General features: G+C 34.8%; 1 protein-coding gene across 1 annotated transcript; it reads right to left on the bottom strand.

The window, feature by feature from the left end:
• Positions 1 to 5,812: 5,812 nt before the first annotated feature.
• Positions 5,813 to 9,108, bottom strand: LOC132565718 (uncharacterized). The gene is made up of 3 exons (XM_060230421.1): positions 7,717 to 9,108; positions 6,627 to 7,187; positions 5,813 to 6,074 (listed from the first exon to the last, which is right to left on the bottom strand). The coding sequence occupies exons 1-3, from the start codon at positions 9,017 to 9,019 to the stop codon at positions 5,950 to 5,952; spliced, it is 1,989 nt and encodes a 662-aa protein (XP_060086404.1). The 5' UTR covers positions 9,020 to 9,108; the 3' UTR covers positions 5,813 to 5,949.
• Between the last annotated feature and the right edge of the window lie 9,882 nt (positions 9,109 to 18,990).

An 18,990-nucleotide genomic window follows, 5' to 3' on the forward strand; every position in this document is an offset into this window, starting at 1 on the left:
ATTAAGATACATTACTTTCACAGACTTGATGCAAATGCCTATTAATTAAAAGAGAAATAATGACTTATCCTGGTAATTAGCGACATCTATACTAGTATATCCGTAACGAAGACCGATAACTCCTTCAGAATGTCAAAATATTTTAACAGCATTTTTATTACAGTTTATATTGGTTGTTAGGCATCAAAATCCGACACAGCTGTCGTATAGATAGCGACCAAGAAACAAAATGTACAGTAGACATAATTGATATTCCTGTCCACCTTATAATCCTGTGTGTATTATCAAAAGGAAAACAATAGCCCATTGTAATATGAATGAAAAAAGTGGAGGCACTATTTAAAAGATTCAAAACCTTTCTTGATTTTCTTTTAGTCCAGTTTCTGATAAATGAATATTTTTTTTGGAATAATATCTCAAAAGGCTTATGTGAATTTAAAATTCTAATTACCATTCAACTGTAATTTAATCATATCTATAGTCTCTTCACAAATCACTGAGATTAAATGTTTCATTGTTATGTAAATACTCGCGAAGTTTGAAATTTAAATTGCGATAATAACTCAGAAACATGCCTCCAAATCCCTGATATTTCTTTTTGTTTTTTTGAGAGGTTCATGTATTGATGCACGAGATTGTACACAAGCTTTTTATTCCAAACATGATCTAAAGTGACTGAGGGCCACCAAATTATATACTCATGTGTAGAACTGGATGTTGTAAAACTATGATGTAAATATGAATTAAAATCTGTCGAGCTTTAAGCTTGACCAATGATAATGAAAATGTACAATGAAAATGTGATTATGAACTAAAGACCGTTGAGGGTTTCTTTGCTTTGAGCTTATAAGCTTGACCAATGATCACCAAAATCTTTTTCAACAATGTGAATATAAGCTGAAGTCTGTTGAAGGTTCTTTTTGCTTTGAGCTTATAAGCTTGACCAATGATCACTAAAATCTTTTTCAACAATGTGAATATAAGCTGAAGTCTGTTGAAGGTTCTTTTTGCTTTGAGCTTATAAGCTTGACCAATGATCACCAAAATCTTTTTCAACAATGTGAATATAAGCTGAAGTCTGTTGAAGGTTCTTTTTGCTTTGAGCTTATAAGCTTGACCAATGATCACTAAAATCTTTTTCAACAATGTGAATATAAGCTGAAGTCTGTTGAAGGTTCTTTTTGCTTTGAGCTTATAAGCTTGACCAATGATCACCAAAACTATTGCGACAATGTAAAAATGAACAAAAAATCTACTGAAGGTTTCTTTGCTTTGAGCTTATAAGCTTGACCACTGATCACTAAAATCGATTATATGAATATGAATTACAGTCTGTTGAAGGGTTCTTTACTTCGACCTTTAACCTTGACCAATGACCACCAAAATGTACTATAATGGGTTGAATATAAATTACAGTCTGTTGAAGGGTTCTTTACTTTGACCTTGAACCTTGACCAATGGCCGCCAAATCTAATCAGGTTAGAACTAGGATATTGTGATACTCATTTTTTTTCAACAAACAGACTCGTGCTATTGAAATGCATGTCCAGGAAAGGGAAATATTGTAAGAAGTAATTTTTGTTTTACTTTATAATGCCCATACGACATCATCAGCAATGCAACAGCTCTTTAAATTCTATTCAATATATAATCTTGGACACATCTATATGGTCATTCAAGTCTCACTAACCATTGCTTGTCTTCAATTCTTCATGATATGTAGGAGAAGGTTGTGTTATTTTCATAACAACAATCAATTTCTGTTGTGACCTTGATCCAAAATTCATTAATAATTTGTAAAAGTTAACCTGGTTTACAGGTTACTTGATATATATCTATGGATAAAATGACAGAGTTTGTGGTCAATAGTTTCCTGCACAATGTATCAATGATGTTTAATTGATGCAAAAATGCACACTTCCAAAAACAACACAAGATGATGATATTATTATATTACTATTTATTTCCAGTAATGTAATCGCTGCAACCTTTGGGTTGGTACATCCCAATTGCACTGCTGCCCCAATACAAACATGCATTAGTGACATTCACAAATAAACAAACTGTTTATAAAATTCTATCAACAATGTTAACAATATAAACGGCACCAGAATCAAATTGCTCCAAAAACTGCTTACAGTCAGAAACATTTCAAACGATTCTATTTTAGTCAGAAACATGTCAAACTCAAAAAGGAAAACTTTGCAAGCTTTGGATTCGGAGCAATCTGAATCTGTTGGTAAGACTAGACAAGTTGTGGTTTAATTTCTTTGCAAAATGATTATCTGTATTAGTGGTTTAACATCACCATCCACTATTCTGTATCTGTGTCTGTTTGGAAACTTCAATGTACTTCATATAGATAAGTTGATAAACACGAAAATTAAAATGATTTACAACATACATTGTATTTGCAAAAGCCCATATTGTACATAATTACAAGTTCATAGCATACATATTCTGTTTGCTAGAAAAATACATAAAATATGAATAAATAAAAGGAAATAGGAATACACCACATATCAATAAAAAAACCCATTAAAACATAATTAATTTACAATCAGTTTGATGAATGAAGTTTAAAGCCACTCTTTCAAAATATTCAATAATGTCAATTGACATGAAAATGAGGATTATCTACCTGGTCAAAACAGAGTGACTTTAATTTTAGTGGAGAGATAACTTCAAATCATCTTAGTCACGCATGATTTCTCACAGGTTAATAATAAATATTTGGTTTGTAAATTGACTTTCCCTGTGATCTGTATCAGAAAGTAAAAATAAATCACTTGTCAGCGACATTTCTATGGATAATATCATAACACCTTTTTTTTTAACATCATATTAGGTACATTGATTAAAAAAAAATGCTACAATGTCTATGCGTACGAATTCCAAATATTGATGCTTCAGGATGAATTTTATAATTCTTTTTTTTTTCTTCTTTCTTTCTCAATTCAGAAAAAACTAATTTATTCTGAAAAACTTTCAAAATCAAAACACATTGTAGAGAATTTTAGCGAAGGAATAAAATTTATTCTTGGAATGGTGAGAGATGGTCCCAAACAAGAGTAGTTAACACACAAATGATGCAATAGCAAAAATACTCGGTCATATCCGTACAGTTGATGTCTACAGCATACCTTAAGGTTCAAAATGTCCCCATCATCAATTATAACTGTTACATTTTATACTTCATTCCCATTTCACTTTTGATTTAACATTTGAACCAGGTTGTGCCAGGTTCTCCAAACCATACAGATGGGGTTAAGGTCTAACAAGTACATCTGTACTGGTTTTATTCTTGTATAACTACAGTATGTCTACATACAGTACTGCTTTTAATTTGTATGCCAGATTAATGGACTTAAATCAATGCTGTTCAAATTTGGTCAAAAAGAGGGTGGGGTCATTTAAGAGCATGACCCTATCATGACTGAAATTCTAGGATAAATATATATTGCCTAGTAAATAAATTATTAATTAAAGACCAGATTTTATACAAATTTTTGAACATATAAAATAACATTAAAGACATAATATTTATCTCACTATCATTGTTTGTAGAATATATCATATAAATATATATAACAATATCATTCACATCTGGATAAAATGGCCTTAATATAATAAACAGTCAATCTTAATATTTTTGAACAATTGAAACATTTTAACAATACACATGAAGATATACAAGATAGGCATTATGTGACACCGGTAATAATATGTCTTGTTTCCTAATTGTTAGCTTATCCTAATTAGTTATGTACAGTTAACACAGAGTAATATGTGTATGGGTTACATGTCTTCAAAACTGTTAATTTTCTTTAAGGAATGTCAATATTAACCTATAAAATCCATATTCAACACAGCCGTATATCACTACCTGGCACTAGTTTGGAAGTGAGTTACCTCCCCTAGGTTTCTGATACATTCCCACAACTGCTACAGTACTGCCTATAGATCATTCAACTTTGCTTATATATACTCTCATACAAGGGTGATGAAGATATGCATTTATATATATATATATATATATATATATATATATCAAATAGAAAATCAATGTAAAGATTACAGTTTTTATCATGATATTATTCTCATTTATTACCATATAAAGTTTGTAAAAAAATGTGTTATTGTCTAGCTATCAAACTCCTAAGGTTAATCTATGTATTTCTTTTTATCAACATCTATATTCAGGCAGTGATTCCTAAACAATGAGAAAAGGCATTACTTGAAAAACTGAATTTATATCAAAAGCTATGTATAGAGTCTTCATAATTTGGCAATGTCATGTGTAAATTTTCAGGTATCAGATAAGATGGTATAAAAGTGACATATGATTCCGTGTCCAGTGATTAGAGAGTCATTAATGAAACAAAAATGGATACAATGGAAAAATAGCAAATACATACTTAATGATTGGTCCAGTCGTATAACAGTAATATAACAATAATATTTCCTTCATTAATATGGCAAGTTAATACAGGTAGAGAAAAAAATACATAAAACTACTTTATCCTCTCCAGAAAATATGTTTACACCTTAATGTACACCTAATGAATATCTAAGTTTTAAAGAAAACAATTGATATTCTATGATTTATTTATGTTATTTTCAATAAGTCATTAACTCAATAGGAGTACTGGACATTTTATGTTTGATTTTCAAGCTTTTATTCTAAAACTGCTAAATATCGTTATTCATTTACAATCTCTACGTCAGGGGTCAAACGTTCATGTCTTTCTTTGGTTGATTTGAACCAAGAACTGAAGTAGGAACAGAACATGAATCACTATCAACAATTACAATAATTTATGAAACTGGTCAAATAATTTCAAAATGCAACCAGAAGTAAAACAATAACGTCAAAATAAGTAACAATCCAAATTTAACAGAAACATATTGGAATGGTTTTTGTGTAGAACAGACATGTGATGCTATTACTTTCAAAAGTAATATATCAACAGAGCTAACAACAGAAGTAAACCAGCCTTTATGGAGATGTATTTATCTTTTGTTTTTACCAACTTACCTCCCTTTGTTACGAAAAATCAAACAAAATCATCTACTTTTATCATATCCTTCAAAATTTTTATAGACTTCAACTTAACTACATATCCACTATAACATATACTCACCTCTGTTTCATTTGAGCATAGCTATGAATATGATTTTAATATATGGTCATATGTATAAAGACTACCATATAACACACAGCCATACTGATAGTCAGGAATGCAGCTTTATATTATCAATGGTCGAAAGAATTGGTCACACCGACTGAAATGTCCAGATATATTTACCCTATTTCATTTGTTTCTGTAAGGACAATTTTGTATTACAGTAGCTTCTTGATATGAACTATATTTTTTGACAGTCTCTACTTTGAAGACTTTATTTTAATTGCGACAATTCCCACTGTGAGAGTAGCATCACACCCATACACCATTAGGATTCTAGCTGATGTTGTGTTCTCCAGTTATGGACTTTAACTGATTGTGTGTCCTTGCTCCTTAAAGGGATTTTTATTTATATCATTCTGTTAACAAATGTGCTAATGTAATTATAGAACATAAACCCCCGACACACATCCCAGTAGGGTTCCTACTGAAGATGTGATCACTCCACTGGTGAATTTGTTTTCTGACTTGTCCCAGGGAAGTACGACCTAACACCCACATCCCAGTAGAGTTCCTACTGAAGATGTGATCACTCCACTGGTGAATTTGTTTTCTGACTTGTCCCAGGGAAGTACGACCTAACACCCACATCCCTACTGAAGATGTGATCACTCCACTGGTGAATTTGTTTTCTGACTTGTCCCAGGGAAGTATGACCTAACACCCACATCCCAGAAGGGTTTCTACTGACAGATGTGGTCAGAGAGTTTGTCCAGTGGTGAAGATTTTTTTTTATTCCAACCTGTCCCACTGAAGTGTGAACTCACACCCACACCCCATTAGGATTCTTGCTGATAGATAGTATTTTACTGAGAGGACTGGTAATAGTCTTCCTTCCTCCTAGACCAGGGTGTGGTGAGAGACGGCCCTCCAAGGCTTGTAGTACAGCTGTAAATTAAGATAACTATATTTAGTGATATTCATATTAAGCTAGATAGTTTTTTTGTTCTGTCAATGCTACATTTTGATACTATACAGAAATATCTAACAATCCACAAGCTGAACAGTTCACTTTAGCACTTGAGATCAGCATTCAAATAAAAAAAAATAAAGAATTCAACATCAGCCAAATGTTTTGCACACAACTCAAATCTTAATATAATACAACTGTAATAGTAACTCTTTTATCTCAATTTATAAATCAAAATTGTAACAAATCAAATATTTTAAAGAAATACCAAATGGTTAAAAGTGTGTACAAAACTGTCTTCCGTTATTTTATTGATTTCATACGGAGCTAATAAATGCCAATGGCTATCAAATTAAAGTCATGAAAAGTTAGTCTCAACACCTTAACCTTTTTCATGCTGGACTAAGGAAAGATGAGATACACATATCACACATAAAAAATAAGAAAATTATGATGATCTCTCACAAAATGTATCCTGAAAGCATACTTAAACAATCAACACTTTTCTTTACAACAATAGAGTTACCTACCCTTGCCATTTTTGCCAGTCTTCTCTCCATTACTGACCATATTAAGTTCCTGAATGTTGACTTCCTTTATCTGTTTCTCTAACACATCTACTTCTTTACTCTGGCTTTCTTTTTTTACGTCTAATGACTTCAATTCTTCTTCCATTTCCTGGAGGGATTTTGAGTTTGTGTCAAATATTTCTACACCCTTTTCCAATTCTTCTTTCACATCCTGAGCATCTTTGTTTAGCTGAGTAATCTCCCTTTCCTGCTCTTGTCTGAAGTCCTCTAGTTCCTGTCTTTCTGAAGAAACCTGTTTATCAAGTTCTGTAATCCTCTCCTTGTTCATTGCCAGGTCTTTGATACAAGTGTCAGTTTTACCCTTAATAAGAAGCATATCAGATCTGTAGGATTTCTCACGTGTTTTCTCAGCATTGATTATGTCAACCCAGCTAACAGCCGTGAGTTGCACGACTTCAGCCTCATTCTGATTGTATGTCTGTTGTAAGCGTGTGATCTCCTCTCCAATACTGTGCTTTTGGTCTAGCGCTTGTCGATCCTCATCCTCTAGAGTCACCAATTCTGTTGAAAATGAAATATTTGTGAAGATAACCTTATAAAGTGGAGAATCTCAAACACACATCTTCTATCCTGACAAAATGGTCAAAATTGAACCCTTAAACTCTTGAACAGATAGTCAACAATGTAGATAAAGAAGGGTAAAAAGGTCATGACATTGTATGAAATCATTTTACCATGGACAGACATACAATGTGATTAATACATGAATGCCATCTGATAAGGACGGGGTGCACAGTATTTATGTTCTTTTTATAGATATTTTCACATTATTATAAATTTAAGATATCACACAACATCTAGTATATAGATGAACCAAATTCAAACTGGAAATACATTAATGTTGGATTTCTTTTCAAGCCAATTTTAAAGAACCATAAAGGGTTCATGAAAATTAAGTGACCGAAGAATATTTGATAATGAATTTCATATATGTTTCAAACATATGATTAAAAATTAATATAATTTAGGTAATTTGATTAAAATCAAATCTTTATCTGGTGTTACAGTAAGCTGTATTTACATAGCATACCTGTGTCTATCATTTGTAACTGTGACTCCTGCATCCGTATGCGCTCCTGTTGCTGTGACAACAGTCTCTGCATCTTCACCACCTGAGGGTCTGGTTCAATAATCTCTTTCACACCTATGAACCCATCCCCACTCTGGCGTTCATCAGGCATGGTATATTCTTCGATCAAGACCTCTTTACGTGATGTCTTAAGAATATCTGGAAAGTTGCTGTCTAAGTCGTATTCCTCAACATCACTGTTGACCGGACGTGCATGGTACACAGGAAGACTACCTATTGCCTGTGCTGGCTGAGTCAGATCTAGACTGTCATTCCTCTGTTTCTGTGGAACAGGTTGAAATGCTGAAGGGCGCGAAACATTGTTCTGCACCAATGGCAAGATAGAAATACTTGTCCCATTGTTGACATGGCTACCTAAACTTGGTTTAACATTTCCATTGATGCCAGAAATTTGTTGATTAGGGAATGGATGATTGGTTTTGTTGTTATGACTTCCTCCAATTTGCTGAGAATTATTGTAAGGGGAAGCAACTCTGTGATGTTCAGTTCTGTGCTGAGCCTGCCGAGAACGAGGCCCAGTTTGCTGTTGAAAAGAAGGATGAGGATCTGGATTTACATGAGTTCTCTCCCTTGGATACACATTTCTTCCTTTGACTTGGGAATGAATCTGAACACGAGAGTCCAGGTCAGAGTTTGCATGGGGTTCAAAGTCAGAGTTAACACTATTATGGCTATTAAGGGGTTGAATATTAGGTTGGGGTTCTCCTCCATGTGTGGCTTTCAAGCGAACACCAACTCCATAAATCGGATTCTGTTGAACCTCCCGGTGCCGAGGCAAGATTGGTTGAGAACTAACAGAACTAGTGTCATGTTTGTCTAAGTTTTTTCCTGCCTGTAAATATCTCTGTCGAGGCCGTGCTCCCTCAGGCCCCGTGTTATGAGCACCACTAAATGTTAAAGACCTACGAATCCCTGTGTCGCGTGGAGCAGAGGTAAAATTTATTTTTGGTTTTTCATTTTCTTTCTGTGTATCTGCAATTGGAATGTCTGTTTTTTGTTTCCCTGAGTGCTTCAACAATAAGTGCACCTCTGTTGCATATTCTCCCCATTTCTGTAGAATCTTTATAGGACATTCATCTGGTAAAAGGGGGCGTTCATTTTCCCTCCATTTTTCTATGAGTGTGAAACGCCCTGTTTTGCCCATAGCATGGGCAAGTGCAATGACAACATCCTGGCAGGTAGAGTTTTCTGTTACCCCACACACAACCCTTAGTATTCCATCTACACGGACTTTTAACTCCATCACGAAAACGCTATCACAATCAAGTAACCAGAGATCTTCAAAACAGTTGACCAAGTTGGTAGTTTTCCCATGTTGGCTTTAGCGATATTTCCAACCTGTAACAGAAAAGGACTAGATGTAAAACATGTTTAATGTAACACTTCTTCTGATTGCATTACCATAATTATCAGGCAATAAGCCCATGCCTAATAATAGGCCCGCCCATATTTCAGTAGCTGTTAACAAATTGTTCTGTAATAAGCTTACCTCTTGATTTGAGTAAGAGGTAATAATATGTGTTTGCCTTTGGGTGAAGGATATGTATAACAAATATCATACTTCGTTCAAAATTATAATGGATAGGTTCTAAAATCATTCTACTGTAATTTGTCTATATTTCTTGTGTTCTGGCCTATTGTTTGATCAAAAGTACATTTTAAATTTCAGTCTGAGATCTAGGTTTTACAAACTGCAACTTACAAACTCACATTGTTGCCCAGTTATCTTATCACAAAATATCTCATTATAACTCTACAATACCTAAAAAAAATTTTGCCAGTGTTGAAAATACAAAGACGTTACTGTAAACACATCATCATACCGATACACATTATTTTAATGTTAGTCTTGGATGCACATTTACAGTCACAAGATGTAAATTATTACTCCAGTCATGCCTGATGTGCCTAAAATTAATGCACATAGGGTATCAAATGGCAAGTTACGAATAAAATTTACATAAAGATATTTAAATTTTCAAAGCAACTATATTTATTCACATCATCATAAAACTGTATATATACATCTGAGATATAAGGTAGGGTGGAAATGACCAATCATTTCAGTATACACTGGCTACACATTTGTCCAACACCAACGCATTCTGATCAGCTTATAAAAGTTTTCACTAGAAATCCCAATGATTGATAGAAAATACAATGCACCAGTGACATCAAAAGCCCTACAGATACAGATAAAAATATAGACATTTCTCAAGAAGACAACAATCCTTTTCAGGCTGATGGGGATGGGCCAGTCTGTCACAGGGTCATTGGCCGCATATAATTAATTTGTTCGACTTTCCTCTGAAGTTAACCTGCAGATCTATCAGGCTCCAGCCATCAAACTACATGTCTGTTATAATCAGGGCCTAACTCCACATATACACTTGGATCAAGGCTTAACTGACCTATAAGAATCAGGTCCTAACTCCACAGACCTCTAAGGATTATGTCCTAATTCCACAGACCTTTCAGGATCAGGTCCTAAGTCCACAGACCTTTCAGGATCAGGTCCTAACTCCACAGACCTTTCAGGATCAGGTCCTAACTCCACAGACCTTTCAGGGTCAGGTCCTAAATCCATAGACCTCTAAGGATCATGTCCTAACTCCAAAGACCTTACAGGGGCAGAACCTAACTCCATTAGGATCAGGAGTTAATTATCAAATGTAAGGATGTTGACAAGATCTTGTACAATGTAATTAATAGAAATACATACCTTTTCGAACATTATTTAAAGTTATCTGTAATTTGGTGTCATGATGTGTTGAGCTAGCATGATAAGTGCTAAAGATGAAAGAGTACTAATAGAGTTTGAATTAGTCCGACTTCCTCCAATGGCATCTACTTAATGGATTGTGATAGATAGATTAAGACTTCCTCACAGGCTAGGGATAGCCAAAGGAATTCCCTATTGATACAAACATTTAACCTGCTCAGTATGTTTAAAATCCTACTGATTATTTTTTGTTGCTGTTTTTTTTAAACAGGAAATCTCAATGACAAGAGGAAGGATTGTGAGTCATTTTAGAGATCAAATACACAAAGGGGAAAGTTTCAACCAGGTGTGGGCAATAAACATATATACAACTGTATAATATAGTGTGTATCCTTTGTATACCATTATCTACAGGTACAGTAAACCACTACCTGCCCATAGATACCACAATCTAAATACCACTACATTACCTCCTACCTATCACTATATATACACCACCACCTGTATACTTTCATGCCTATCACCATCTATACCACTACCACATCCCTACCTACACCACTATCTCACCATCTATACCACTACCAAATCCCTACCTACACCACTATCTCACCATCTATACCACTACCTACATCCTACCTACACCACCATCTATACCACTACCTACATCCCTACCTACACCACTATCTCACCATCTATACTACTACCTACATCCCTACCTACATCCCTACCTACACCACTATCTCACCATCTATACTACTACCTACATCCCTACCTACACCACCATCTCACCATCTATACCACTACCTACACCACTATCTCACCATCTATACCACTACCTACACCACTATCTCACCATCCTACCTCCTACAATCTATATACATGTACAACATTCAATGTTAAGTCAGAAACCTTTCATAGTATTAGGTATACATTTGTACCAATACAATGGTACTGTACTACTTTAAAATATAAAGATGAAACAAAAGATTTTTGTGAAAGTCCACAGGCTGTAAAGCACTTAGTTCGGTAAGCATACATCTTATTTGGCATTTCCATCATGGAAGCAGAAAATTGAAATTCTACTGAAATTCTACTTGCATTTTGATGTTTTTTCTCCAATCCCTGAATGACAAAAGACCATGTAAAACATGCCAATACTTTTTCAACAATCTTCATACAATATTTTATGAAAATTACTAATTTGCATTCATACCTCAATGAATGATAAAACTGCCCTTGTTTCTCTTCTTTGTAGTGTAGCATGCTGTACTTACCACATATTTACAATGAATATGGTGACTGTACAGTATAAATTAACACTAATATTACTGTAATGTCTATGATTATCAATAACCTATCTGATGATAACATCTGTTTATTTACATTTAAACACGAGAGGATCAATCTAATCAAACTCTCTCCAACAATAACAGAACTCTATAATCTATATTACAAACCGAAACTAAACCTGATCATACAGTGCTGCTGGGGTCTACATATGCAATGAATTCATTAGAGTATTTTATAATGGTTAGTAATATAAAAAGTAAATCATATTAATTAATGCTGACAGCGATACTTCCTCAAAATAGGATTAAGTTAACACCTGAAACCATTACATTTCCATTTGTATATAATTTGGGTAGAGTGAAATATCCTTTTATTTCATGACCTAACCACACAATTATTGTATAGAAATCTAACAGAAAGTGTTGAAACCTTCCTGATTTAATCTCAAAGCAATCAAGATCTGGGTATTAAAAGTTCCTTCATGAGGTCAAGGCTTATTTGAATTTTATATTTCCTGTATGGAAATTTACAAGGTAGTCTTTTCAAAACATTGGCAGTCTAGCTAGGTTTTATCCTTGTCTCCACGAATTACTGATATTACCAAATTATCTGTTTCCTGTCTGTATTGGATGTCTTGTTATTCTTGTGTGAAATTCAGGCAATAAAAGCACAATTTTTTTTCAAACTTCATTGAGTATTGAAATTCAAATAAAAGCCCTCATGAAAAAGTCTTTGTGATCAATACCACAACATATTTAATTCTGTCTTTGTGTAAAATCATACCCCATAAGATAGTGTTTACATTCAATTAGGTATTGAACACTTAGAACCTCAAGCTACAGATTTACCTAGTCTGGCTGTAGCAGTCACCACATGTCAAGTCTGTATATTTATTAATTTGATTTTTTTTCCAATTAAGACAGCATGACATGTAATGCATGCATACAGGAAGTCATGTCTTATTGATATACAATCAAAAGTAACCTCCAAACTGAGGTTGTTATATCACTATACAATTCAGTCAATTAACTCCATCACATGGTATCAGTATCATACTGATCTAACTACGCACGATAAAAATGTATATACATGTAGTATGAAACCTCTGGACAGAAAACTTTGATGAAGAGGCTGACATGATTGGATTTAATCAATAAGATGTTGATGAAATTGAAAACTTGAGGAACAAAAACCTAATTATATGACCATGTAAAATGTCAAATTGTATTTATTGAAATTTGAGTAGAAATGTCCACAAATGCTACATCGCTGTCTTGTGATATGATAAGAGATTAGTTATTCAGCTCATGGATTCGGCAGGAGAAAGGCAGTAGTTTATATCCTACTAGATACAATGGTATTATAGTAGGGAACAGGTGGTACACAGGTACAGTACTGATAATCATATTGGTACTAGAGTAGGGAACAGGTGGTACACAGGTACAGTACAGATAATAACAGTGGTACTAGAGTAGGGAACAGGTGGTACACAGGTACAGTACAGATATTAATATTGGTACTAGAGTAGGGAACAGGTGGTACACAGGTACAGTACAGATAATCATATTGGTACTAGAGTAGGGAACAGCTGGTACACAGGTACAGTACAGATAATCATATAGGTACTAGAGTAGGGAACAGGTGGTACACAGGTACAGTACAGATAATCATATTGGTACTAGAGTAGGGAACAGCTGGTACACAGGTACAGTACAGATAATCATATAGGTACTAGAGTAGGGAACAGGTGGTACACAGGTACAGTACAGATAATCATATAGGTACTAGAGTAGGCAACAGGTGGTACACAGGTACAGTACTGATAATCATATAGGTACTAGAGTAGGGAACAGGTGGTACACAGGTACAGTACAGATAATCATATAGGTACTAGAGTAGGCAACAGGTGGTACACAGGTACAGTACTGATAATCATATAGGTACTAGAGTAGGGAACAGGTGGTACACAGGTAGAGTGCTGATAATCATATAAGTATTATAGTAGGAAACAGGTGGTACACAGGTACAGTACTGATAATCATATAGGTACTAGAGTAGGGAACAGGTGGTACACAGGTACAGTACTGATAATCATATAGGTACTAGAGTAGGGAACAGGTGGTACACAGGTACAGTACAGATAATCATATGGGTACTAGAGTAGGGAACATGTGGTACACAGGTACAGTACTGATAATCATATAGGTACTAGAGTAGGGAACAGGTGGTACACAGGTACAGTACAGGGTTTGTGAGAACAATGAACACCTTCTTTACAACAATAAACCCTGTTTGTATTGTAGTCTCAGATAATTATTAGACAAATTCCCCACAATAAGTAATTATACCTTTTAATACAGCAAACTCAGACTTAGTGTTGAAGTATATAGTTCAATATGTATCAAAACAAAAAGTATTGTTTGATAACACCTAATTTTATTTTAATACACATGGTTAAGAAAAAAACACTGAAATAATTTGTTTTTATTACATTATATACCTATCAAGTACTATTAGATTTATTACAACTTATCATCAGCAAAAAAAATTACATTACATTAATTATCCAGGTTCACAAATGATTATATTAAAGTCACATGAACGCCTGTAGAATGCCTATGCATTTTCATTAAAATAATTCAGACACTTATGACAATCTTTCTAATGGATTGAAAGAAATAAACAATACATCAAAGAAACATACATACTTGTTGATTTGACTGAATACTTCAAATAATTGTACATACCATATATAGCTTGTATCTATCCTGTTGCAGAGCTGGCTGGAAGAGGAGACACAGGTGGACAAAGGGGTTTTAAAACAATGGGTGATCACTGTCAATTAACTCTGGTTTATCTGGTCTTTACAGATTGTAGGTGTCTGGTCTATATCAGCAACAGTAGGGGCACTAGACAGGAGGATTTAAAATAACTGCATAGTATCAGTAACAGCACAGACGGGGCACTAGACTGGGGAGTTACAACAGCTCTATAGCATCAGTTACAGCAACAGAAGGGGCACTAGACTGGGGAGTTACAACAGCTGTATATTATCAGTTACAGCAACAGAAGGGGCACTAGACTGGGGAGTTACAACAGCTGTATAGCATCAGTTACAGCAACAGAAGGGGCTTTAGACTGGGGAGTTACAACAGCTGTATAGCATCACTTACAGCAACAGAAGGGGCACTACACTGGGGAGTTATAACAGCTCTATAGTATCAGTTACAGCAACAGAAGGGGCACTACACTGGGGAGTTACAACAGCTCTATAGTATCAGTTACAGCAACAGAAGGGGCACTAGACTGGGGAGTTATAACAGCTCTATAGTATCAGTTACAGCAACAGAAGGGGCACTAGACTGGGGAGTTACAACAGCTGTATATTATCAGTTACAGCAACAGAAGGGGCACTAGACTGGGGAGTTACAACAGCTCTATATTATCAGTTACAGCAACAGAAGGGGCACTAGACTGGGGAGTTACAACAGCTGTATATTATCAGTTACAGCAACAGAAGGGGCACTACACTGGGGAGTTACAACAGCTCTATATTATCAGTTACAGCAACAGAAGGGGCACTAGACTGGGGAGTTACAACAGCTCTATAGTATCAGTTACAGCAACAGAAGGGGCACTAGACTGGGGAGGTACAACAGCTCTATAGTATCAGTTACAGCAACAGAAGGGGCACTAGACTGGGGAGGTACAACAGCTCTATAGTATCAGTTACAGCAACAGAAGGGGCACTACACTGAGGAGTTCCAGCAGGTCTGTAGTGTCAGGTATAGCAACGAAAGGTGTTCTAGAATGGAAAATCTACAGCAATGGACAGTTTGGTGACTCAAGTAAGCTCTTTTCTTATTAGAAAAGTCATATTTTTATTGCATACCGACAAGACACAGTTATAGCCCTGCCCTCAAGGCTATGCTTAGTTATCAAACAATGAAAAACCTATCAAAATTCCTGCACAGTATTTATGTAAAACAGTCTTCCTGTAAGACTTCTTGTTTAACCATTACCAATTCATTTTGTTAGTAACATCCCTTAGATATCCCCAACTGGATAACTTAATTACTGTATAATGAAGTAATATAACACATGACCAGATAGGCTGCTCAGCCCAGGACAACTGGACTCCATCACTGTCACTGAATACTGTAATCTTGGGAAGTTAAAAAAATATATTATACAGACTAAATTTTAAAGTTATCAGGTTATTTACAACTTTGTTTCATGAAATTATAAATGAGTTATCAAATAATTTACGTTGTCTGCAGTGAAGTCTGGACAAATTCGGTAATAACAACATGTACATTAGACCATTACACCTTTACCCAATTCATCTTGTAAAAAGTATAGGAGACTTATTCCAAGTCAAGGATGGGGTGGGCATATTACAAGACATTGAAATAGCATCAGTTCATAATTTTACTGAAAAGACCACCCTAACACTGAGCCGCAAATTGTCCTGACAACTATTGTCAATGAAACTGAAAAGGTCATAGAACTTGTCACTCAAGGTGAGAAGAAATTTAATCCAATACTATCTGAGCACAAACTCCTGATATTTACATGCTGGTCGCTTGGGAGAATTTACTGTACCCAGTAATTAATATGAGTTCAAATAATTTCTATCCTTATAACTACAATGAAGACTGGTGTAATGAAAAAATACTTGACAAAGACTACATAAAAGAACACCGCTAAATGTGGTTATACTGTTTATTACACCAAGACATGCAAGCATTCCATTAAAACTCACAGGATTACGAATGAAAAGAAGACTATAGATGGCATTGACAGCAAATATAACACAGTGTAATAATATCACAGCTTCAAATTACTTCCCCTTCATCCACAAGGTTACAGAGGTCGTCATGACCACTGTCAGTGACATTGAAATGTCTTTTTATATTATGTAGAAACTAAAGGAGAGAACCTGACACCCAAGGTGACAATCCCTACTGTAGATGACAGGGTAGTTTTACCCTTGAAGATATTATATACAATACAGGAAACAGTGTGCGCTGATTGGTCCAGAGGCTACAAAGAATGTTATCTCACGTGTCAGTGCTCACACAAGGGTCCACAAAGGGTAAAACATCACTGGGCTGTCAGTGTTAGCATCAGAAAGTTAATGTTTAGTATTGTTATCAACAGATGTACAACTGTAATTATCTAGACAAGGTTTTATGTATACAGATCATGCAATTTGATTAAGAGACAATATATAAGGTGGCCCTGATAGATTGTATCAATATCTAAAGAGACTACCTATTTCCCACACTCGCCTTAAAGAGTGTTTCTACCACAGCTGGGTTAAGAAGAGTGGCAAATTTTACAAATGATGTGTGTGAATTTACAAATCATGAATACATATCCAATGATGATTAAGGAAGGTATATTTTAAAGCTATCTTAATTCAAACTCCTTTCATATCAATAATTATAATCAGTTATTAGTTTTTAAAAAAGAGGTCGGGGAACAATGGCATGATCAGGTGTTCAGAGTCATTACATATTAATTGTGATGTATAAATTACTACTGTAATGGTTTTTTTAATATGATAGAACCATGCACGCTAATCAATTTTTCATTAAGCAGGTGCCCCCACCTGGTACTAGGAATGCCTTGTACTACTAGGCTCTAGCTAGATCCTATAATGCGGTCATATCCTGAGCTCATCAGCACTAGATCTAGAGTAGTATATAGTTTATGTATCTGGCATTGATCAATATGATTAAACTGTCAGCCCAGGAAATTCAATTTACAAGATTATTCTCCTCACAGCTGATATTGATGGTTATACAGCTACTAAAATTAGTGATGAAAATTTGATTTTACCAGTCCATCATGTGATTATACACATTACCCCACTGAAATACAGAAGTGTAGTGCATTTTCATGTATTGGATTTCATACCAATTTACCTGCTTTAACATCAGCGATTGATGCATTTGAATCTATTCTTCTAAACATGTATCAGTCACCTTCTATGACACATGTCTCTGTCACCAACTCTGACATACATGTAAGTCACCATCTCTGACATACATGTAAGTCACCATCTCTGACATACATGTAAGTCACCATCTCTGACATACATGTAAGTCACCATCTCTGACATCTGTTACATGTCTCTTTTAGTCATCCTCTGTGACACATGTTTCAGTTGGCTTCTTTGACATTTGTATAAGCCACCCATTGAGACACATATTAAAATCAACATTTGTAACACGTATCTCCACCACATTCTGTGACATGTGTATTAGTCACTGTCTGCAGCATATGTTTTGGTCAATTTTCATCATACTTTTAAGTCTATGCCACCATGTGTAACAATTATTTCAGTTAAACTCTGTGACACATGTCTCAGGCAGTTTATTGAAATGACACATGTCTCAGCCTCTTTCTGCTCAGTGGAAAAATATCTGAATCATTGTGTAAGTCTGACTGGGTCCTAGATGAATTACCATATTTACCTGGTATTCATCGATCAGAGATACATATAATATTTTTCTGTAATGTCAGTGAAATTCCATCTTATCACATTTTTTACAATGTATAAAAATATAACACCAATTATCAGTACCTTGATTTGTATATATATAATGTTGATTGTTAATACACTTTCTAACATTGGGCAGTCTTGTGAAATTTTGGAATTTCAATCATTGCCCTGAAGGGCTGTCATTTAACTTTGAATACAAGATTTACTCTGAAAATTTCTAAAGTTGTTTTGGAAGGGAATATATCTTTTCAGTCTGAATGTCAACAGGATTAAATATCCAGTTCTTTATTAGAAATGAAAGCAAGACCTGAATCTCTTTCGTAAACCCTTCACATTACCATAGCTTGTAAAAGCTATCACAACACCTTTCCTGATGCAGATCAACACTGCTTTAAAAACTATTTTGCATAACAAAATATATATTTTATTTCAAAACCTGAAATGTTTGGCCATTAGCTAAGTTACACAGTGTAACCTGGAATCTACATATTACCTACATCAAGGCTATAGTCTTGATAACTGTGTTCCAGGTTTATCGTTGGAGGTTTACAACTTTTGTATGTACAGTATTCAGGAGAATTTCTACAGCTGTTTATCACTCAATGTTTGAAACAGTGTCTACATACAGCAAGACTGACCTATAAAATGGATTTAAACCAAATGTATACAACTGGTTACAATACAGCAC

Source organism: Ylistrum balloti, unplaced genomic scaffold (assembly GCF_031769215.1).
Source record: "Ylistrum balloti isolate Yb309-2 unplaced genomic scaffold, AGI_CSIRO_Ybal_v1 Utg369730, whole genome shotgun sequence".
Lineage (NCBI taxonomy): Eukaryota > Metazoa > Mollusca > Bivalvia > Pectinida > Pectinidae > Ylistrum > Ylistrum balloti.

Excerpts from the sequence above, each read along its gene's own strand:
- LOC132565718 (XM_060230421.1), bottom strand. The coding sequence starts at position 9,019 with ATGGAGTTAAAAGTCCGTGTAGATGGAATACTAAGGGTTGTGTGTGGG. Across the intron at positions 7,188-7,716 it reads GTTACAAATGATAGACACAG|AATTGGTGACTCTAGAGGAT; the intron begins GTATGCTATGTA and ends CATTTTCAACAG. Across the intron at positions 6,075-6,626 it reads GACTGGCAAAAATGGCAAGG|CTGTACTACAAGCCTTGGAG; the intron begins GTAGGTAACTCT and ends CTTAATTTACAG.